Source organism: Primulina eburnea, chromosome 3 (assembly GCF_022965805.1).
Source record: "Primulina eburnea isolate SZY01 chromosome 3, ASM2296580v1, whole genome shotgun sequence".
In the NCBI taxonomy this organism is placed as follows: domain Eukaryota; kingdom Viridiplantae; phylum Streptophyta; class Magnoliopsida; order Lamiales; family Gesneriaceae; genus Primulina; species Primulina eburnea.
The window spans coordinates 11,013,790-11,029,091 of record NC_133103.1 but is presented as its reverse complement, the minus strand read 5'-3'; the positions used below and the strand labels follow the sequence as shown (position 1 = coordinate 11,029,091).

At 31.5% G+C, this 15,302-nt stretch overlaps 1 protein-coding gene across 1 annotated transcript; it reads right to left on the bottom strand.

Annotated features, from left to right (window-relative positions):
- Positions 1 to 2,757: 2,757 nt before the first annotated feature.
- On the bottom strand, positions 2,758 to 5,991 carry LOC140826318 (putative GEM-like protein 3). Its single transcript, XM_073188542.1, has 4 exons — positions 5,536 to 5,991; positions 4,876 to 4,977; positions 3,550 to 3,821; positions 2,758 to 3,376 (listed from the first exon to the last, which is right to left on the bottom strand). The coding sequence occupies exons 1-4, from the start codon at positions 5,900 to 5,902 to the stop codon at positions 3,188 to 3,190; spliced, it is 930 nt and encodes a 309-aa protein (XP_073044643.1). The 5' UTR covers positions 5,903 to 5,991; the 3' UTR covers positions 2,758 to 3,187.
- Between the last annotated feature and the right edge of the window lie 9,311 nt (positions 5,992 to 15,302).

Sequence of the window (15,302 nt, the reverse complement as noted above, 5' to 3'; positions counted from 1 at the left end):
TGCATCAAAGGGTGGCGCGTGAAAATGGACGGACCCATTCTTTTTCGGACAAAATGGTCGGATTTTGGATTACAAGGAGGAGACAATTAATTATATGTATGTGTAAAAGTAATATGTATCCTCATTTCTTTTTTCTAGATTAATTCCCTAGCCGTCGAAAATTTTTAACAAGATATTTTTCTTCTTACTAAACACATGATTTACATAATAATAAATTCAATTATCATATTAAAATATTATTGGATGTTGACATATGTAATGGGCCATAAGAAAATAAGACCCAGGGGTTGGAGCCCGGCCCAGCGGAGTGGTATAGAGACAAGAAAAATGGCAAAAACTCTGTGTCATTTCCATTCTCTGTCACACGTTACCTAAAAGCTCAATCATGCAATCTCTTTGCCCATTCTTAACACTGCAACTTCCACGTCTCCTCAAAACCCGAAACCTCGTTTTTTTTTTATGGGTGTCTCTATGCTATATATTGGAGAAGAACTCGTGATACAAGATATTCGTGTCAATATTTTAATTCAAAATAAAATTAATGTGAGAGTTCATGGTATTTTTGGTTTTGAAATGTTCGGGTTATTAATATTGTGTACAATTACAATAAAAATGTTTCTCTCATGTTACATAGAATCATTCTTTTTATATTCACAATAATAGTAATAATATTAATCATCACGAAAATCTTAATTCAAAACAAACATATGATGTCTGTTAGTGTTTTTTGTTTCGAAGTGAGATATTTAACATTTTATACAAATATATCGAAAGTTTTGGTATAACATAGAATCATTGTTTTTATATTCGATGTTTTCATGTTCACTATAATAATAGTAATAATAATATTTTATATATTTATTATCTGTTATTAAGTGTAAGTGTATTAAATAAAAATCATGTTTTTTTTTATTTCATTATTTTAATTTGTAATTTATTTATTCATTAATTTTTATAATTATAGTATTATTTGCATATAAACATGATCAAGTCAAATTGCAGTACAACATTTCATTATTTATTTTTATAATTATGATTATGACATAATTTATATTTAAATATGAATCGGATTAATTATATATAAAAAATATATATTATACAAACACTCAATGTGTGTGCCGATATACTAGTTAATATCACACGCTTTAATTTAATTCGACACAGTTAATACAGAGAATATAGACAAAAAAGACCATTTCTTTCCCCATTTATGTATAATAATAAATAAAAGTAGGTGATCAAAAACTAGGTTAGGCCGGAGACAAAAGTTTTAACTATTTATTTAGAGTTTGTAGTTGCAAAAAATGCCATACAACTCATATTCATAATAATGAAAAATTATGTCGGAATTAAGTATAATGAATTGGCATCACGATAGACGTAAATGGAGGGGAGGGGGAGGGTCCAAAGGGAATTGCTGTGCTTGGTATAAAAGGGGAGAAAATTACGGGAAAAAGGGAACAAAGATTGTGACAATACGAAGTAAAGGGGAATGGTATGGTGTGAGGGGTACCATCTCATTTTTGCCCTTTCTCTCAACCCTATCTGCAAATTGAATACTTCCAACTCTCTTTTTTTATTATTATTTTACAAAAAATGTTTATGTTGCATTTCACAGCATAATTGTTAATTCTTTTAAAAAAAAAAAAAAAAAACTATCAAGCCCTCCAAATGATATATACTATCGTTTAAATTTTAAAATGTGGCACGTACATATAATATGTCTCCTTTTGCTTTCTTTTCAACTTTTCTCGTTTCATTACAGCTAAGAATATGGATAGCATGTGAAGCAAAGGATGTGATATTTACCAATACTACTGCCTCGTCATAGGACACAGGGGTTTCTTTTTAAAAAAAAAAAAAATTAATAATAATAATACCCTAGCATTATCAAATTAATTACATAATGTATAATATATTTAATAATTGTGTAAAAAATTACAGCAAGACTCAAAGTAATATACATACTATATTTTATCCAAAAATGAATAATAAATATGTTCAAATATTCAAATTAATCAGGATTAATTACAATATAATACAAAGTTAACAAGAATATATCAAATCTCAAATCCCCAAATAGTTAAGGAGCATAAAACAGCGAAAATAATATGAAAATATTGGAAAATTATGATGCATGTGATGGTTGCAGAGAATATAATAACAGATTATATTTTGAAAAGTGGGGTCCCATTTTGTAGATGATGAAAGCTATAAATAGTAACACTATATAAAGCTAAGACTTGCTTAAAATAATGCCATGTTTGGGCTGACAGTCTCAAATGCTCCTTCCACTAAAATCCATTCCACAAACAAACACAAAACTGCAACTTTATGCCCATCACCATACTTGGCAATCGCCAAATTCCTCTTAATCTTGCTTTCAAAAAATTAGGGTTTAAATGTTGAAAATGTAGAGAAAGAGATTGGGTTGGTTCTTTTTTTCCGAACAGTGACCGAAGTCCAATTATGTTCCTCAAAACTCTGCGCACTGTAATCACTTGTACTTTTTGAATGAAATTATTATGGGATCATATATATAATATATAAATTTTATTAAATTATTAATAAATTTAGAAATGTATTGATTCTTATAAATTATGTTCTTCAACAATGTTAATTAAAATATATGTTCTTAATTACATTATTGTAGTATTACCACATTATGATTATAATTGTAATGTATCGAAACCACTTAGCCGCATATAACGTAGCATAATATCAAAATCTCATTTGATTTCATGAAAATAAAAACAAAATCATTTAGGATAAAAGATCAGTAAGTGCTTCATAATATCAGCAGCAATTTCACATTACGTTTTACTTCATAATATACCGACATATTAATTGACAGATCAAGTAAGAGATTAAAACTGGGGCTAACACTAATGAAACCCCTCAAATAACCGAGAGCAGAGTGAGGCGTTGGAATTCAAGCATATAGGCTAAGCTCAAGTATTAAAGAATTAATCCAGAAAATAGCAGAACTGACACATACTCTGTGCATTCTTCTAATAATAGTAAACTGATCCAAGATGACGGCTTAATTACCTCTACGATATCCCAAACGAAATGTTAGCACAAAATAAATTCCAAGTATAGGACCAAAGGGTACATCAAAAAAACATGTGATTTATCTAAAGATCACTCAGAGTTTTTGTAGTGAATTTTGGAACCTGGACTAAGCCTACACCGATTGGGTGTCCCGTGCTTGTAAGACATCTTGTAAGCATTGCACTGCTCCATCATAATTCAAAAACCCCATATACCAAAATTCATGGTTATCAACAGATATAACCTGGATATATTTTTCAGCTTTATTGGCTCTACCCAATGAAGAATTCACAGCTTTCAGTTGATGTAATGGGATGACCACCTGTTCAAAAATATGTGCATAAGAGACTTAAATGCTAAGACAAATATATACACGAAAGGATGAGGATAACAGGTAAACATAAAACGTGCTTGCATAGAGAATGCTGAAGTATTTTATGGTAAACTAATATATTCAGTCCCAAGGCACACAGCTGATAGAACAATAAATCACACCTTATAATAGCTCCATTCGGTATTATCGCCAGATTTGTATGATAATGGATTGTCGCTGCAAAATGCAAGTTTTGCAGTAGAGACGTATAAAATCCCCATGACTGGACCGGCTGATGTGGACAGGTAACAAGCATATGAATTCGTCAGCTGCTCCTCTGGAACTGTATCGAACGTCTGTCGAAATATTTTCTCATAGCCGCCTTCAGCTAGAACCTTTGTTCCCTGTGCTATTCTTCCCAGGGCAGCATCAGCTAGACTAGGGCTTGTTTTCACTGAGTCATAAAAAACAAAACCAACAAAGGAAGGAAGAAAATCTAAGCAACCATGCCACAAGTAGTTGAACAAAACAGAAAAGAAAGAACGGAAGAGGGTGGCCTTGTGTCTTTATTATTATTATTATTATTATTATTATTATTATTATTATATTATCTAACAGGGGTAAGAAACTATATTACACAACAATTATTCAAAAACCAACCACAATGGAGATTATATTTCTCAAGAAACAAAATGGAAACAAGCGAAATGTTTGAAAAGATTATCCAAGGGATAATAAAAGACTTTCCCTATGTTATTATAATGATTAATGAATCCATTCAACTGAGCTGCATACGTACTTGACTGTCCTACTCATCATTTGAAGATACCCGCAGCATCACGCAGTCATAAGCACGAAGTGTCTTAACATACATATATTATCAAATTTGAATGCTTAGCAGTGCTAGTTGTTGGCTGTGCATGTTTAGCAATGGTTAATGAATCTTTAGCCACGTATGTGAATGTGGTGAGTCAAGGTGGTTTAAGCCACCAACAGTGCTAGGTGGTGCAGGGTGTCAAAAAGCTCTAAGAAAGATCAATGTAAGAAGAGGGTAAGGGTGTAAATGGGTCAAGATCGAGTCAAGCTTTTAATGGATATCTTACACTCTTAAAAGAGGGTTAGGAGATTGAATGGATATAACATGAAAATGCAGGCATCAAATTACAATATACGTAAACATATATTTATTTATTTGCCTAGTATCGAGGGGCTACGGAGATAGTTGAGAACATCAAATGAATACCAAATTGGTTTGTGCGGCTATGAAAAATGATGTTAACTTTGGTTTTTATGGGTACGAAGTTTCAAGAAGAAAGAAATAAATGCAATCATGTTGCAACACCCATATTTGTAGGCCACTGACGGAAACTGTAAAAATAAAAGCTGCCAAAGAGAGAAATACTCCATGTATTGCAAAAGATCGCTTCAAAGTTAAAGGAACTACAGCAAATTGTCTGCTTGAAAATATAGTGAATGAGTTATACAAAACAATGAAAATAAAATCTTACGGTGCTGCCATGTGTTCCCAGCAAGATCCTCAGCCTTTTTTGTCGCTTCTCCCACCTTCTTCCCCCATCGCCCCAGTACATCCTTCACACTACCCATGGTCTCTATGAACCCAAAAAAACAAAAACGTTCAGTCAAAATACATATATCATTAAACAATACAACATCAAAACAATTTCATCATACCAACTATAGAAATCCAGCAATCCAAACCATTGAGTTGAAATTAGTCTAATCTAAGGCAAAAAAAAAAAACCCAACCAATTCAGTCCTCCAATAAGAAAGCTGAGGAAGACATCGATGTTCTTTGCTCACAACTTCCGCAATCCGCAACATAATTAAACATACAGGATGACACTTTAGGTTAAAAAACAAAAATAAAAAAGATCAACCTTGAGCTAAATGTACCACATTTCTTAGGAAAATTATGATTGGTAGCACAAAATTCAAACCCCATAACTGCAACAAAAATACTAATAAAAAACTGCACAATATCGGCAAATTCAGAGACGATATCAACGCATCAAAAACATATAAAGCATAAAAAGAAGATCAACCTCGATTCAATCGTAACCAGCACAAAATCTACGAACAAAAACCCAATCCACCAGCACCGAACACTTCGTAATTACGCAGATAGACAGAGATGGAGACTCACAAACCTTTGAAATTAAATGAAGAGGAATTGCTGGAAGCGGAAGCCGCTGGCGTGTAATTTACGGAGGGATTGCTGGATCCACGATCGGAATCCCTCGGCACCGCCGATTCCATGACCAATTCCTCGTTCCAACGCACCGATTTCTTCGATTTCAAAACCCCCGCAGCCGGTTTACTATTCTCCTTGGCACCGCTATTGCCTTCATTCAAATCTATATCTACGGTGACATTGGTGTCGTTTTTATCCGCAATAACTCCACCTGCAGGCTTCGGATTAGGTTCGGGTTCGGGTTCGGATACCGGTCTCGGATCTTGACCCGAATCTTTCTTCAGATGGCCATTGCTTTCTTCTTTGGTCGCGGGATGCTCCATTTTCGAAATAATTTTTGGAAAGGAAGGAGATGAGGAGACTCTTCAAAATTAAAACAAATTCCGGAGTTTTACCGGGTCATGGATTTGTCGGGAAAAGGAATTCGATGTATGAATACCCACTGGGAAACTGGTGCTACCGGTGGCATTACACATTCGTGAGTGAGTGGGTGACCGGTGAATTTCACTTCGGACTCATGATTCCAGGTACGAGTGTCCACACTAGAATTCCAAATTATGATTTTTTTAACTGTAGTTTGATTTTTAGTGATTATGCATACGAATATGATATAAGATTCTTATAAATTTCATTTTCTTCGGGAAATAAATAATTTTCAACTAATAAATAACGCATTAAGTCCACAAATAAAATTATATACTATTTCATACAATATCATAAAGAAAATAAGAACTTCAAAAAGTAAAAAAATATTATATAAATATAAATATTTATGTAATATGTTATACTGGTAATTTCGTGTGCACGACAAATAGTGTTATTTTTCAAAAATGGTTGTGTGTGACAAATAATTTTATTTTTCAAAAGTAAGTAATAGTTTTAAGGTTATAAGTTCTCTTCATATGTCAAAAAGAATTGTCAAAGGGTAATTTTGCCCATTTTTAATATAATAACTCAAAATACAGTGCAATTGACAATATTTGGAGTATAAATATCATTATCCATTTTACATATAAAAAAATATATTGTATAGACCATATGATATATAACTCATATATCATTTTTTCAGAAATTATAATATTATTTAAAATTTAATACATAATAATTTCCTACATCGATAAATTACTTAAAACTCTATGATCTGCATGAACTGTGGAATAAAAGAAATAGTGACGTGATAGAAAAAAAATGCTAAAATAATTCTTCTTTACCAAGTAATTGAACGATATTAAAGAATATTGACGAAAATACAATATTCTTCAAAAAAAAAAATTAACATAATTTTCCAATAAATCGAGTTTCCGAAACAAACCACGACTAAAAGCGTACTTGGTCCATAATCATCTAATTTATTTTTCCAAAAAATCGTAAGACGGCAACATCTGTAAGAAACCAAGACAAAGAATTCATCATAGAAAGTAGAGATATCGAGCTTTGTGTGGCAAGCTCAAATTGGAAAGACATAGACATTGAGAAATTGAGCATCAGACTTTTTGATAGGGGAGATTAAATACAGATTGCAAAAATCTATATTTCATACAAACAATTATCACATACCTTGAATTATACGCTCAGATTTCAAATTGTTCGATCTTGCAATAAAGTTCAGCCGTTTTTAAATATTAATAATTTTATAAGCATACATGTTTTGTTTCTTTATATTTCGCCTTCTTTCTTACAATGATAACAATTTTAAAATATATTAAAAAGCAATCGAAGAAAATGATGTATATATGATGTTAACATTTATAACATGATAAAAACATTCTAAATTATAAATTAGTAAATGTATATTTGGAATAATTTTAAATTTGATAATTAAAAAAAAGAATAATTTTAAATCTGAATGTTGACGATGACCCCAACTTTGAAGAAAAATTAAGTTGTTCTTGGAGGCCAAGGGAAATATCGGAATTGACTTTGATGACTGAAAAATGGTTTTGGCCTTTCGTTCTCCGTGTTTGGCAAAGGAAAAACCGTTCCACTATGAAGGAAAATGGAAGTACTTGTACTATATGATACTTAAGTTGTACATTTTTGGGAAGCCGAAAGAAGTCGGGGTTAGGCAAATTACATTTTAGTATTATTTTCTATTTTATCTTACCATTTATAGGAGGGTGTATTAGGAACCAGGCAAAAACTTGTGTGAGAAGGTCTCACGGTTCGTATTTGTGAGACGGATCTCTTATTTGGGTCACCCATGAAAAAGTATTACTTTTTATGCTAAGAGTTTTACTTTTTATTGTGAATATGGGTAGGGTTGACCAGTCTCACGGATTATGATCCGTGAGACGGTCTCACATGAGACACACTAGAACTATATTTTAGGCTTCACGAAGATGGTTTCTCTAATAAAATAGTAAGATAAGACACGAGGCCTTAAGGTAACATTTTTTTATGTTGCAATTTTTAATTATCCAATTTATAATTATCCATTTTCCACTAGTTTTTTTTGCCTCCAATTTATCGGTAAATAAAAAATTAAAGCAACACACACACATATACAGGAAACATCATGCCACAAATATCTGTCCATGTGACTTGATTTGGTTACTATTAATTTAATAAAAAAGTGTAATCTAATTTTCAACCATGTAAAAATAATAATTAGACAAAGAGTGAGTCTCATCTGAGACCGTCTCACGGATATTAATCTGTGAGACGGGTCAACCCTACCCATATTCACAATAAAAAGTAATACTCTTAGCATAAAAAGTAATACTTTTTCATGGATAATCCAAATAAGAGATCTGTCTCACAAATACGACCCGTGAGACCGTCTCACACAAGTTTTTGCCTTAGACAAAACACCGCTTTCTCCAGCAATTTATGCATTCGGAAACCCATAACATTAATTATTTGGTGCCATTTAAATATATAATTTCCATTATATTACAGTTGATTAAATAGTAATATTTAACCAAGAAAATTAAATCGAGTCAAACCATAGGACATACGACAATGTGCAAATAGTGTTGTTAACTTTATTAAAAAAAAATTTAAAAAAGTGGGTCGGTTTTAACTAAAGATGTGAATGAATAGGATACAGCTAATCCTACAGCCAATCAAGATCATTATTAAACCCGATTTTCTATTGTTTACACGCAGAGGTTGCTTTTCCAAAATATTTTAAAATTTTCTATTTTATATCGATTATTTATTCATAAATACATATAAAAAATAGAAATCTGGAATATAACATTTTTCAGAAAAAACCTATAATTTGTGACAAGCTGTGTCTTTGTCATGACAGCAATTATACATCATACATGGAACGTTAATTCAATCAGTGTTGAATAAATTCATAATGAAGATTAAAATATACCTAAAGTCACGACTCGATACCATTTTTCGTTGATTAATTAATTATTTTAGTTGCTGTTTGGGGAGAGATAGTGGCAAAACATAAGTTGTATACTAATTATTCAATGCGAATGATTCATTAATTGGCTTAGCGGGAAAGTGAGGCCCGAGACCCATTAGTTCAAGTCTAGGTAGTCTAAATAGTGTATATAAAAAAAATAATCTTTTACCGTCGTTTTATCAAAGATAAAAAAAGAAATTATTTAATATCATTATTTTAAAAATTAAATCTATTTTGGGGAACAATATATTATTGAGAGGAGAATAATGACATTTCAGCAGCCCTTGGAAGTTGACAGCAATGGCCAATTTCCTTACGTAGCTGGCATGTTTTGGGAATTTGTTGAACAACCTAAAGAATTTGGAGACCACAGCTTCAAAGAATAAAGACATGGCACCAACTTTAATTTGTTATGGCGAGCTTTACGGTATGTAAAACGTAACCCTTTTCATTTACACCTCGTATACTTCAATACATTTCCTTTTTTTAAAAAAAAATTTATTGTCCATACACTATAATTGACAATCATTTATAGCTTATCTTACTCCAATTTCAAGTTTGAAACGAAGTGTTAAGTTCGCCACCCAATTTCAATCAAACTTTGAGGGAAAAAGTCAATATTAACACATAAAAGCGAAAGAAAAGATTTCTGTAAAAGTTTTTTTTTTTTTTTAAATATTAAATTATTTGTTCCCAACGGATACACAAACACATGCATCCCTGCTAAGACACCTTTATTAATAAGTCTTTTTTTTTTCCCAACGAATCTTATCAAATTATAATTTTTATATAATAATCTCTCCACTTCTTGGCTCTTTTTATACACACCACTTTACAGTGTTTCTCCCAGCACCTTTCCACCATCTCTCTCTTCATTTCTTACGCTATGGCTTGCTTGCAGATTATCCTCCTCCTCTCCCTACTCGCCACCTCCTGCACTGCACAAGCTCCGGTCGGCGCACCCCAGGTCTCTCCCACCGCAACTCCAACACCCGCGCCAACGGTTGCCCCGCCAACCCCGTCTCCGTCTCCGTCTCCGGCTCCCCTCACACCACCTTCCCTGTCTCCTGCTCCTACGAAACCGGTAACCCCATCTCCCGCACCAAAGACAGCTCCTCCGCCGGGTACACCCGGCGGGGCACCACCCGCCGATCAGCCTCCGGCAGATGGGTCGAATAATGGTTTTGTGAGCAGAGCCGCCCTCGGTGGAACGGTTGTCGCGGCAGCACTTGTTGCCGTGGCTTTGATGTAGGACTTCGACGTGGAGCTCCTCCGGACGTAGGTCCATCTCGTTGCTTTCTCGTGGACGGATGAGATGTATTCAGTTATTTTGTTGGGTTTTTTTTTTTGTTTTGTTTTTTCTTATGTAGTAAAGTTATTGATTTTAATTATTTTGGGATAATCATATTGTTGTATTTTCATTTCATATTTAATTTTAGAGCTGCGCTTCTGTTTTATATATTTGTTGTGAGATTATTATTGGACGATTATTTTGCTACTGGCCGTGTGCGTGGAGTCACATGTACATGAAATTAATTAATAAATTCAGTTTCTTTTCTTTTCTAGTTATATATATATATATATACATTTTTCTTAAATAATAGTGCTTTATTTTTTTATTTTCTTATCTCCTAGTGCATTTTGACGACCATGAGATTTTTTCCCCTTTTAAAAAAAGATTATGGTACAATTCCAATTGGGAAGCCACGTGCTCCACTATCTTGAGGTTATTCTTTTTGGACTCTACTTTTTGTTACGTTGTGGTGGTTATAGGTCATTCATTAATTATTAATCATGTTCACATCATAATATTTATGGTACAATATAAAATTATTAATAATATTGGGAAAATATTCTTATGGATTCCAGAAATTTAATGGGAAATCACATTTCCTATCTTCATATTTCCATCTATGAAAAAAAAAAATTACTTCAATTAAGCATATACTAACCTAAATACAATTTTTTCCCTGAGTTTGATTGAACAAAATAAATAAAGAAATTTTTTTTTATGGTTTAATTAACGAATTTCACAAATAGAGTTCATGTTTACACACTATTTCTTGTTAATTATATTTTATTTGTGAATATGTTTTATACATAAAGTGAAACGTAGTTAATACAAAACAGAATGTAATATCAACTCCTAATTTAATAATAATAATAATAATAATAATAATAATAATAATAATAATAATAATGTATAACAAGTGTTTTAGTGTGAGACAGGAGGTCCATAAGTTCGCTGGCGATAGAATATGGCACATGAAGCACCGACTGTGTCGCTGCAAAAAGAGTATTTTTTTTCCTCTTTTTTTTTAAAAAAAAGAAAGGATTAGGTTTTTGTTGGCACAGCTGGCTTTTTTAAAAAAATTCATTACATAAATAATAATATATTAATATATGATGGCCTTTTGACATCTTGTAAATTGTAATTATCGCATAAATCTCAGATATTATTATTTTTTTTTAAAAAAAAGAATAAGAATTGGACGTATAAAATTACGCCGTGATTCAAGGTGCGTTCAGGGATGATACATGCATTAAAATTTAAATTGTTGCATATATCTACGTAATTATAAAGTATAATTATAGAGTATAATTACGGGTGTGTACGTATTCAATATAGGAGATTTATCGACTTTTAATTACTTTTGTTGATTTTAAAAGTCTAAATGTATTTAATTAAGATGTTTACTTATTCTCTAGAAATCTAGTGGTATTCAAAATAGACTTTCATAAACTTTTAAAAAGTTAAGTGGCATTCAACATTGACTTTTAAAAACTCTATAAAATTCTATATGTATTCAAATTTTCCATAGACTTTTAATAACTTAATGAAATTCATTAACATGCAAACATTAACATGCATTCAATAATGTTCTTGTTGTCATTTGCCTAGTTCATGTCTTGATGCAATTTTTTTCCTTAATTTCATATAAAAACTACATTGTTAATAATTTTTAATTATAAATGGAAAGTTTAAGGCATTTTGTTGGATGCAATAATTATTTTTGTTGACTAGAGTGATCGAAAAATGATGTTGTATATTTTAAAATATTTGAGTTGCATTATTACCAACGACTATAATTTTTAGTAAAGCTTATAACATTCGATCTTACAATTGATATAAGAGCCCGTATTACTAGTTCGATTATCATTGACCGCATCAAATCAATTATTGAGGTTGTTCAACTACAATTTAGTTCGGTTTACCATATCTGGAAGAGTAGATTTACCGTATCCGGAAGAGCCCATGATTAGGGGTGTTCTGTGTTCAACTAAGATTTAGTTCGACAAAAAAGAATTGAATAAAACCATATCATATTGGTTTCATAAAAGTTCAAACCAAGCCAAACCATGAATTTTTTAAAACCAAACCAAACCATTCCATTAATCTTGGTTAGGATTATTCAATTTAAATTTCGAGTTTCTTATTTAATTAGTACATGAAATAATGCAATCAAGAAAAATTAACAATTGACAATTGACAATTGATAGAAATTGAGTAAGCATTGTATTTAATCATGAAATAGATTATAAGTAAAATACTATAAATAAATTAATTATCCATCTTTAAAAAAACATAAAAGTTTAGGGACGTTCTTATTTTTTTTTAGACTAAAATCTACAATCAATAAAATGGACAATACAAACGAAAAATCAAATAATATATTTCTATAACCAAGAAAAATCAAAAAAATTAACAAATTTATTACATAAAATTTTATATTATTGTAATGGGTTCGACTGATTTATTTTTATTCAAAACTTAAATGAAATCAAATTTTTTTCGATTGTAATGAACATATAATAATTTCAAACCGTGATCGACTTAAAATCAATTCAAATCACGTGGCTTTGTTCATTTTAATAGTGTGGTTCAGTTTAATCTGGTTTCTAAAAATCCCGGCTAGGCATAACTCGTTAGTACCCGAAGAATCGGGCGTCGTCCTTCCCTCTTATCGGTGACGCTCACCCACGAATCTTTCCAGTCAAATTATTGCCGCCATCTCCATTTTCCATTGATTTAATTTATTTCGAGATTACAGAATGCACAATTAATATTATTAATTTTAATAAAACTAAAAAAAAAACCTTTAAAAAAAATATCACTAGTATGTATAATATATTAAATGATAAAAATAATTTCCGCTTAAACACATAATTATTTAAAACAAATATTTTATAGTATGGACTCCTAGAGACTATCTTGGATCTTGCCAAACATTATTTACTTCCAGATAAAAAATTATAAGTGTTGCGTTCGAAATTTTGGCAACTCTGAGTGCCTTATATTTCGACACCTTTGTCGCAATGGACATTTTCTCGTATCTATTTCTTCATCCATTGATTGTTTTCGGGTTTATTTCAGCGCTTCTGTCGCGTCTGCCCTTTTTTCTGAAGAGTGACTCTCATGTGAGACCGTCTCACGGATCATAATCTGTGAGACGGGTCAACCCTACCCATATTCACAATAAAAAGTAATACTCTTAGCATAAAAAGTAATACTTTTTCATGGGTGACCCAAATAAGAGATCTGTCTCACAAATACGACCCGTGAGACCGTTTCACACAAGTTTTTGCCTTTTCTGAATCCACTCCGACAAGATTGCAACTCACACAAAAATTTGTCATGTGTATGAGTTATAATGTAGAAAAGATTTTAAGCCCGATAAATATGAGGAAATTAAAAGATATTAATTTAACGCATTTGGCCTTTTCTTGTATTTGTGTCTTTATCTATTGGTTGTTTCAGGATTATTTTCAGCGCTTTTCTAACATCTGCTCTTTTCTGAATCCATTCCAACAAGATTGCACCCCATACAACAATTGTGTTAGTTTCGGCTGTAAAAGCAGTTCATGTCTCAAGTGCTTGCATCATATGTGAAATACTCGTTGACATGTGTATGGATTACATTGTAGAAGAGATTATACACCGATAATTATGAGAGGAAATCAAAATATATTAATTTGATCAATCTCTCCATGTTTATATACATGAGTGTAGAAGTGAACAAACTATTAACCTCATAAAACTTTCTAACCAAAAACTAAAAATCTAACAGTTAAATGAAAAACTATTGTGCTCGACTCAGATCTTTAGAACATATGGATCATAACTATATATATAGTTTTGATATAGTATTCACTCATCGTGTCCACCAATGATGTAACACTCATATATTGGATATGACGAAACATATCCAAATTATACATCTAATATATGAGTGACACATCATTGGCGGGGTGTATATAACACCAATGAGGTGATATTCATATATTATAAGTATAATTTGGATATAATTTATCACATCCAATAGACAAGTTCATCTCATTGATGGACACGGAGGTGAACATGGTAGATGAACAACATATCAAAAAATATATATATACATATTTGAACGAGAAAGACTCAATCTTTTTTAATTTGGTTTAACTCATGACCCAAATCAAAATTATTAATTTTGAGTTGGTGTCGGGTTTTTTTGGTACCTGATCATTTTTATTTTAAATCCAACATCCTATTTATTGAGAATTAAATACCATGCTTTAATCTATCTTTTTAAAAACGAATAAGATACCCGATTAAGCGTTGAAAACATTAAATTCACCCATTTTTAATCACAATTTTTGTTGTTTACATACAATTGAATTTTGTTTTTTGGGGTTTTATGCCAAAAAATTCGACTTGAGGCTTCTCATGCCCATTTAAAATTAGAACATTTCTTGCGCACCGCAAATGGTGTTGCGTACTCGTTAGCCTCTTTTGCTATTTCTTCTTCCTCACCTTTCGTGTGGATTTGTGGAGAGTTTCCTATTTGGTTAGTAAAGCTTGTAATCGAGGATCTTACTCCGATTTGAATAAAATTACATGTTTTTCTGTCAAAAAAAAAAAAAATACTACATGATCCCATGTCCACCTAACTTAGTTTGAATGACAATAATTTTTAAACTTTTCCTAAATGGAAGTAGAAAAATTAAAAAGGGGATTTCTGTCAAAGAGTCACAAGGAAAGTCATAAATTCAAATTATTATTGATTTTTTATTGATACAAAATGAGAGTTTACACTCTTATTTTATACCAGTTATATCCGATCTTTAATCAATGGTTAAGATCAAGCCAACACATTTTTAATATAATGGCTAGCATATGTTATCTGGAATCTTCATTTGTCATTGTTATCGTATGTGCATTGGTCGTATGATACAAAATGAACAACAATATCGATTGTCTAGAATCCTTGCTCCCATCAATAGAGATGCAATCGAATCGAGTCAAATTCTTGAATATTGGAGTTTGACTCGTTTATAATCGAGTCGAGATCGAAATTTATTTAACGAATATATTCATAACT

Bases quoted from the DNA above. Each gene is read 5' to 3' on its own strand.
- LOC140826318 (XM_073188542.1), bottom strand. From the start codon at position 5,902: ATGGAGCATCCCGCGACCAAAGAAGAAAGCAATGGCCATCTGAAGAAA. The intron at 3,822-4,875 runs GTAAGATTTTAT...TTTATGACTCAG, and splicing joins TGGGAACACATGGCAGCACC to TGAAAACAAGCCCTAGTCTA. The intron at 3,377-3,549 runs GTGTGATTTATT...ATTTTTGAACAG, and splicing joins CCGAATGGAGCTATTATAAG to GTGGTCATCCCATTACATCA.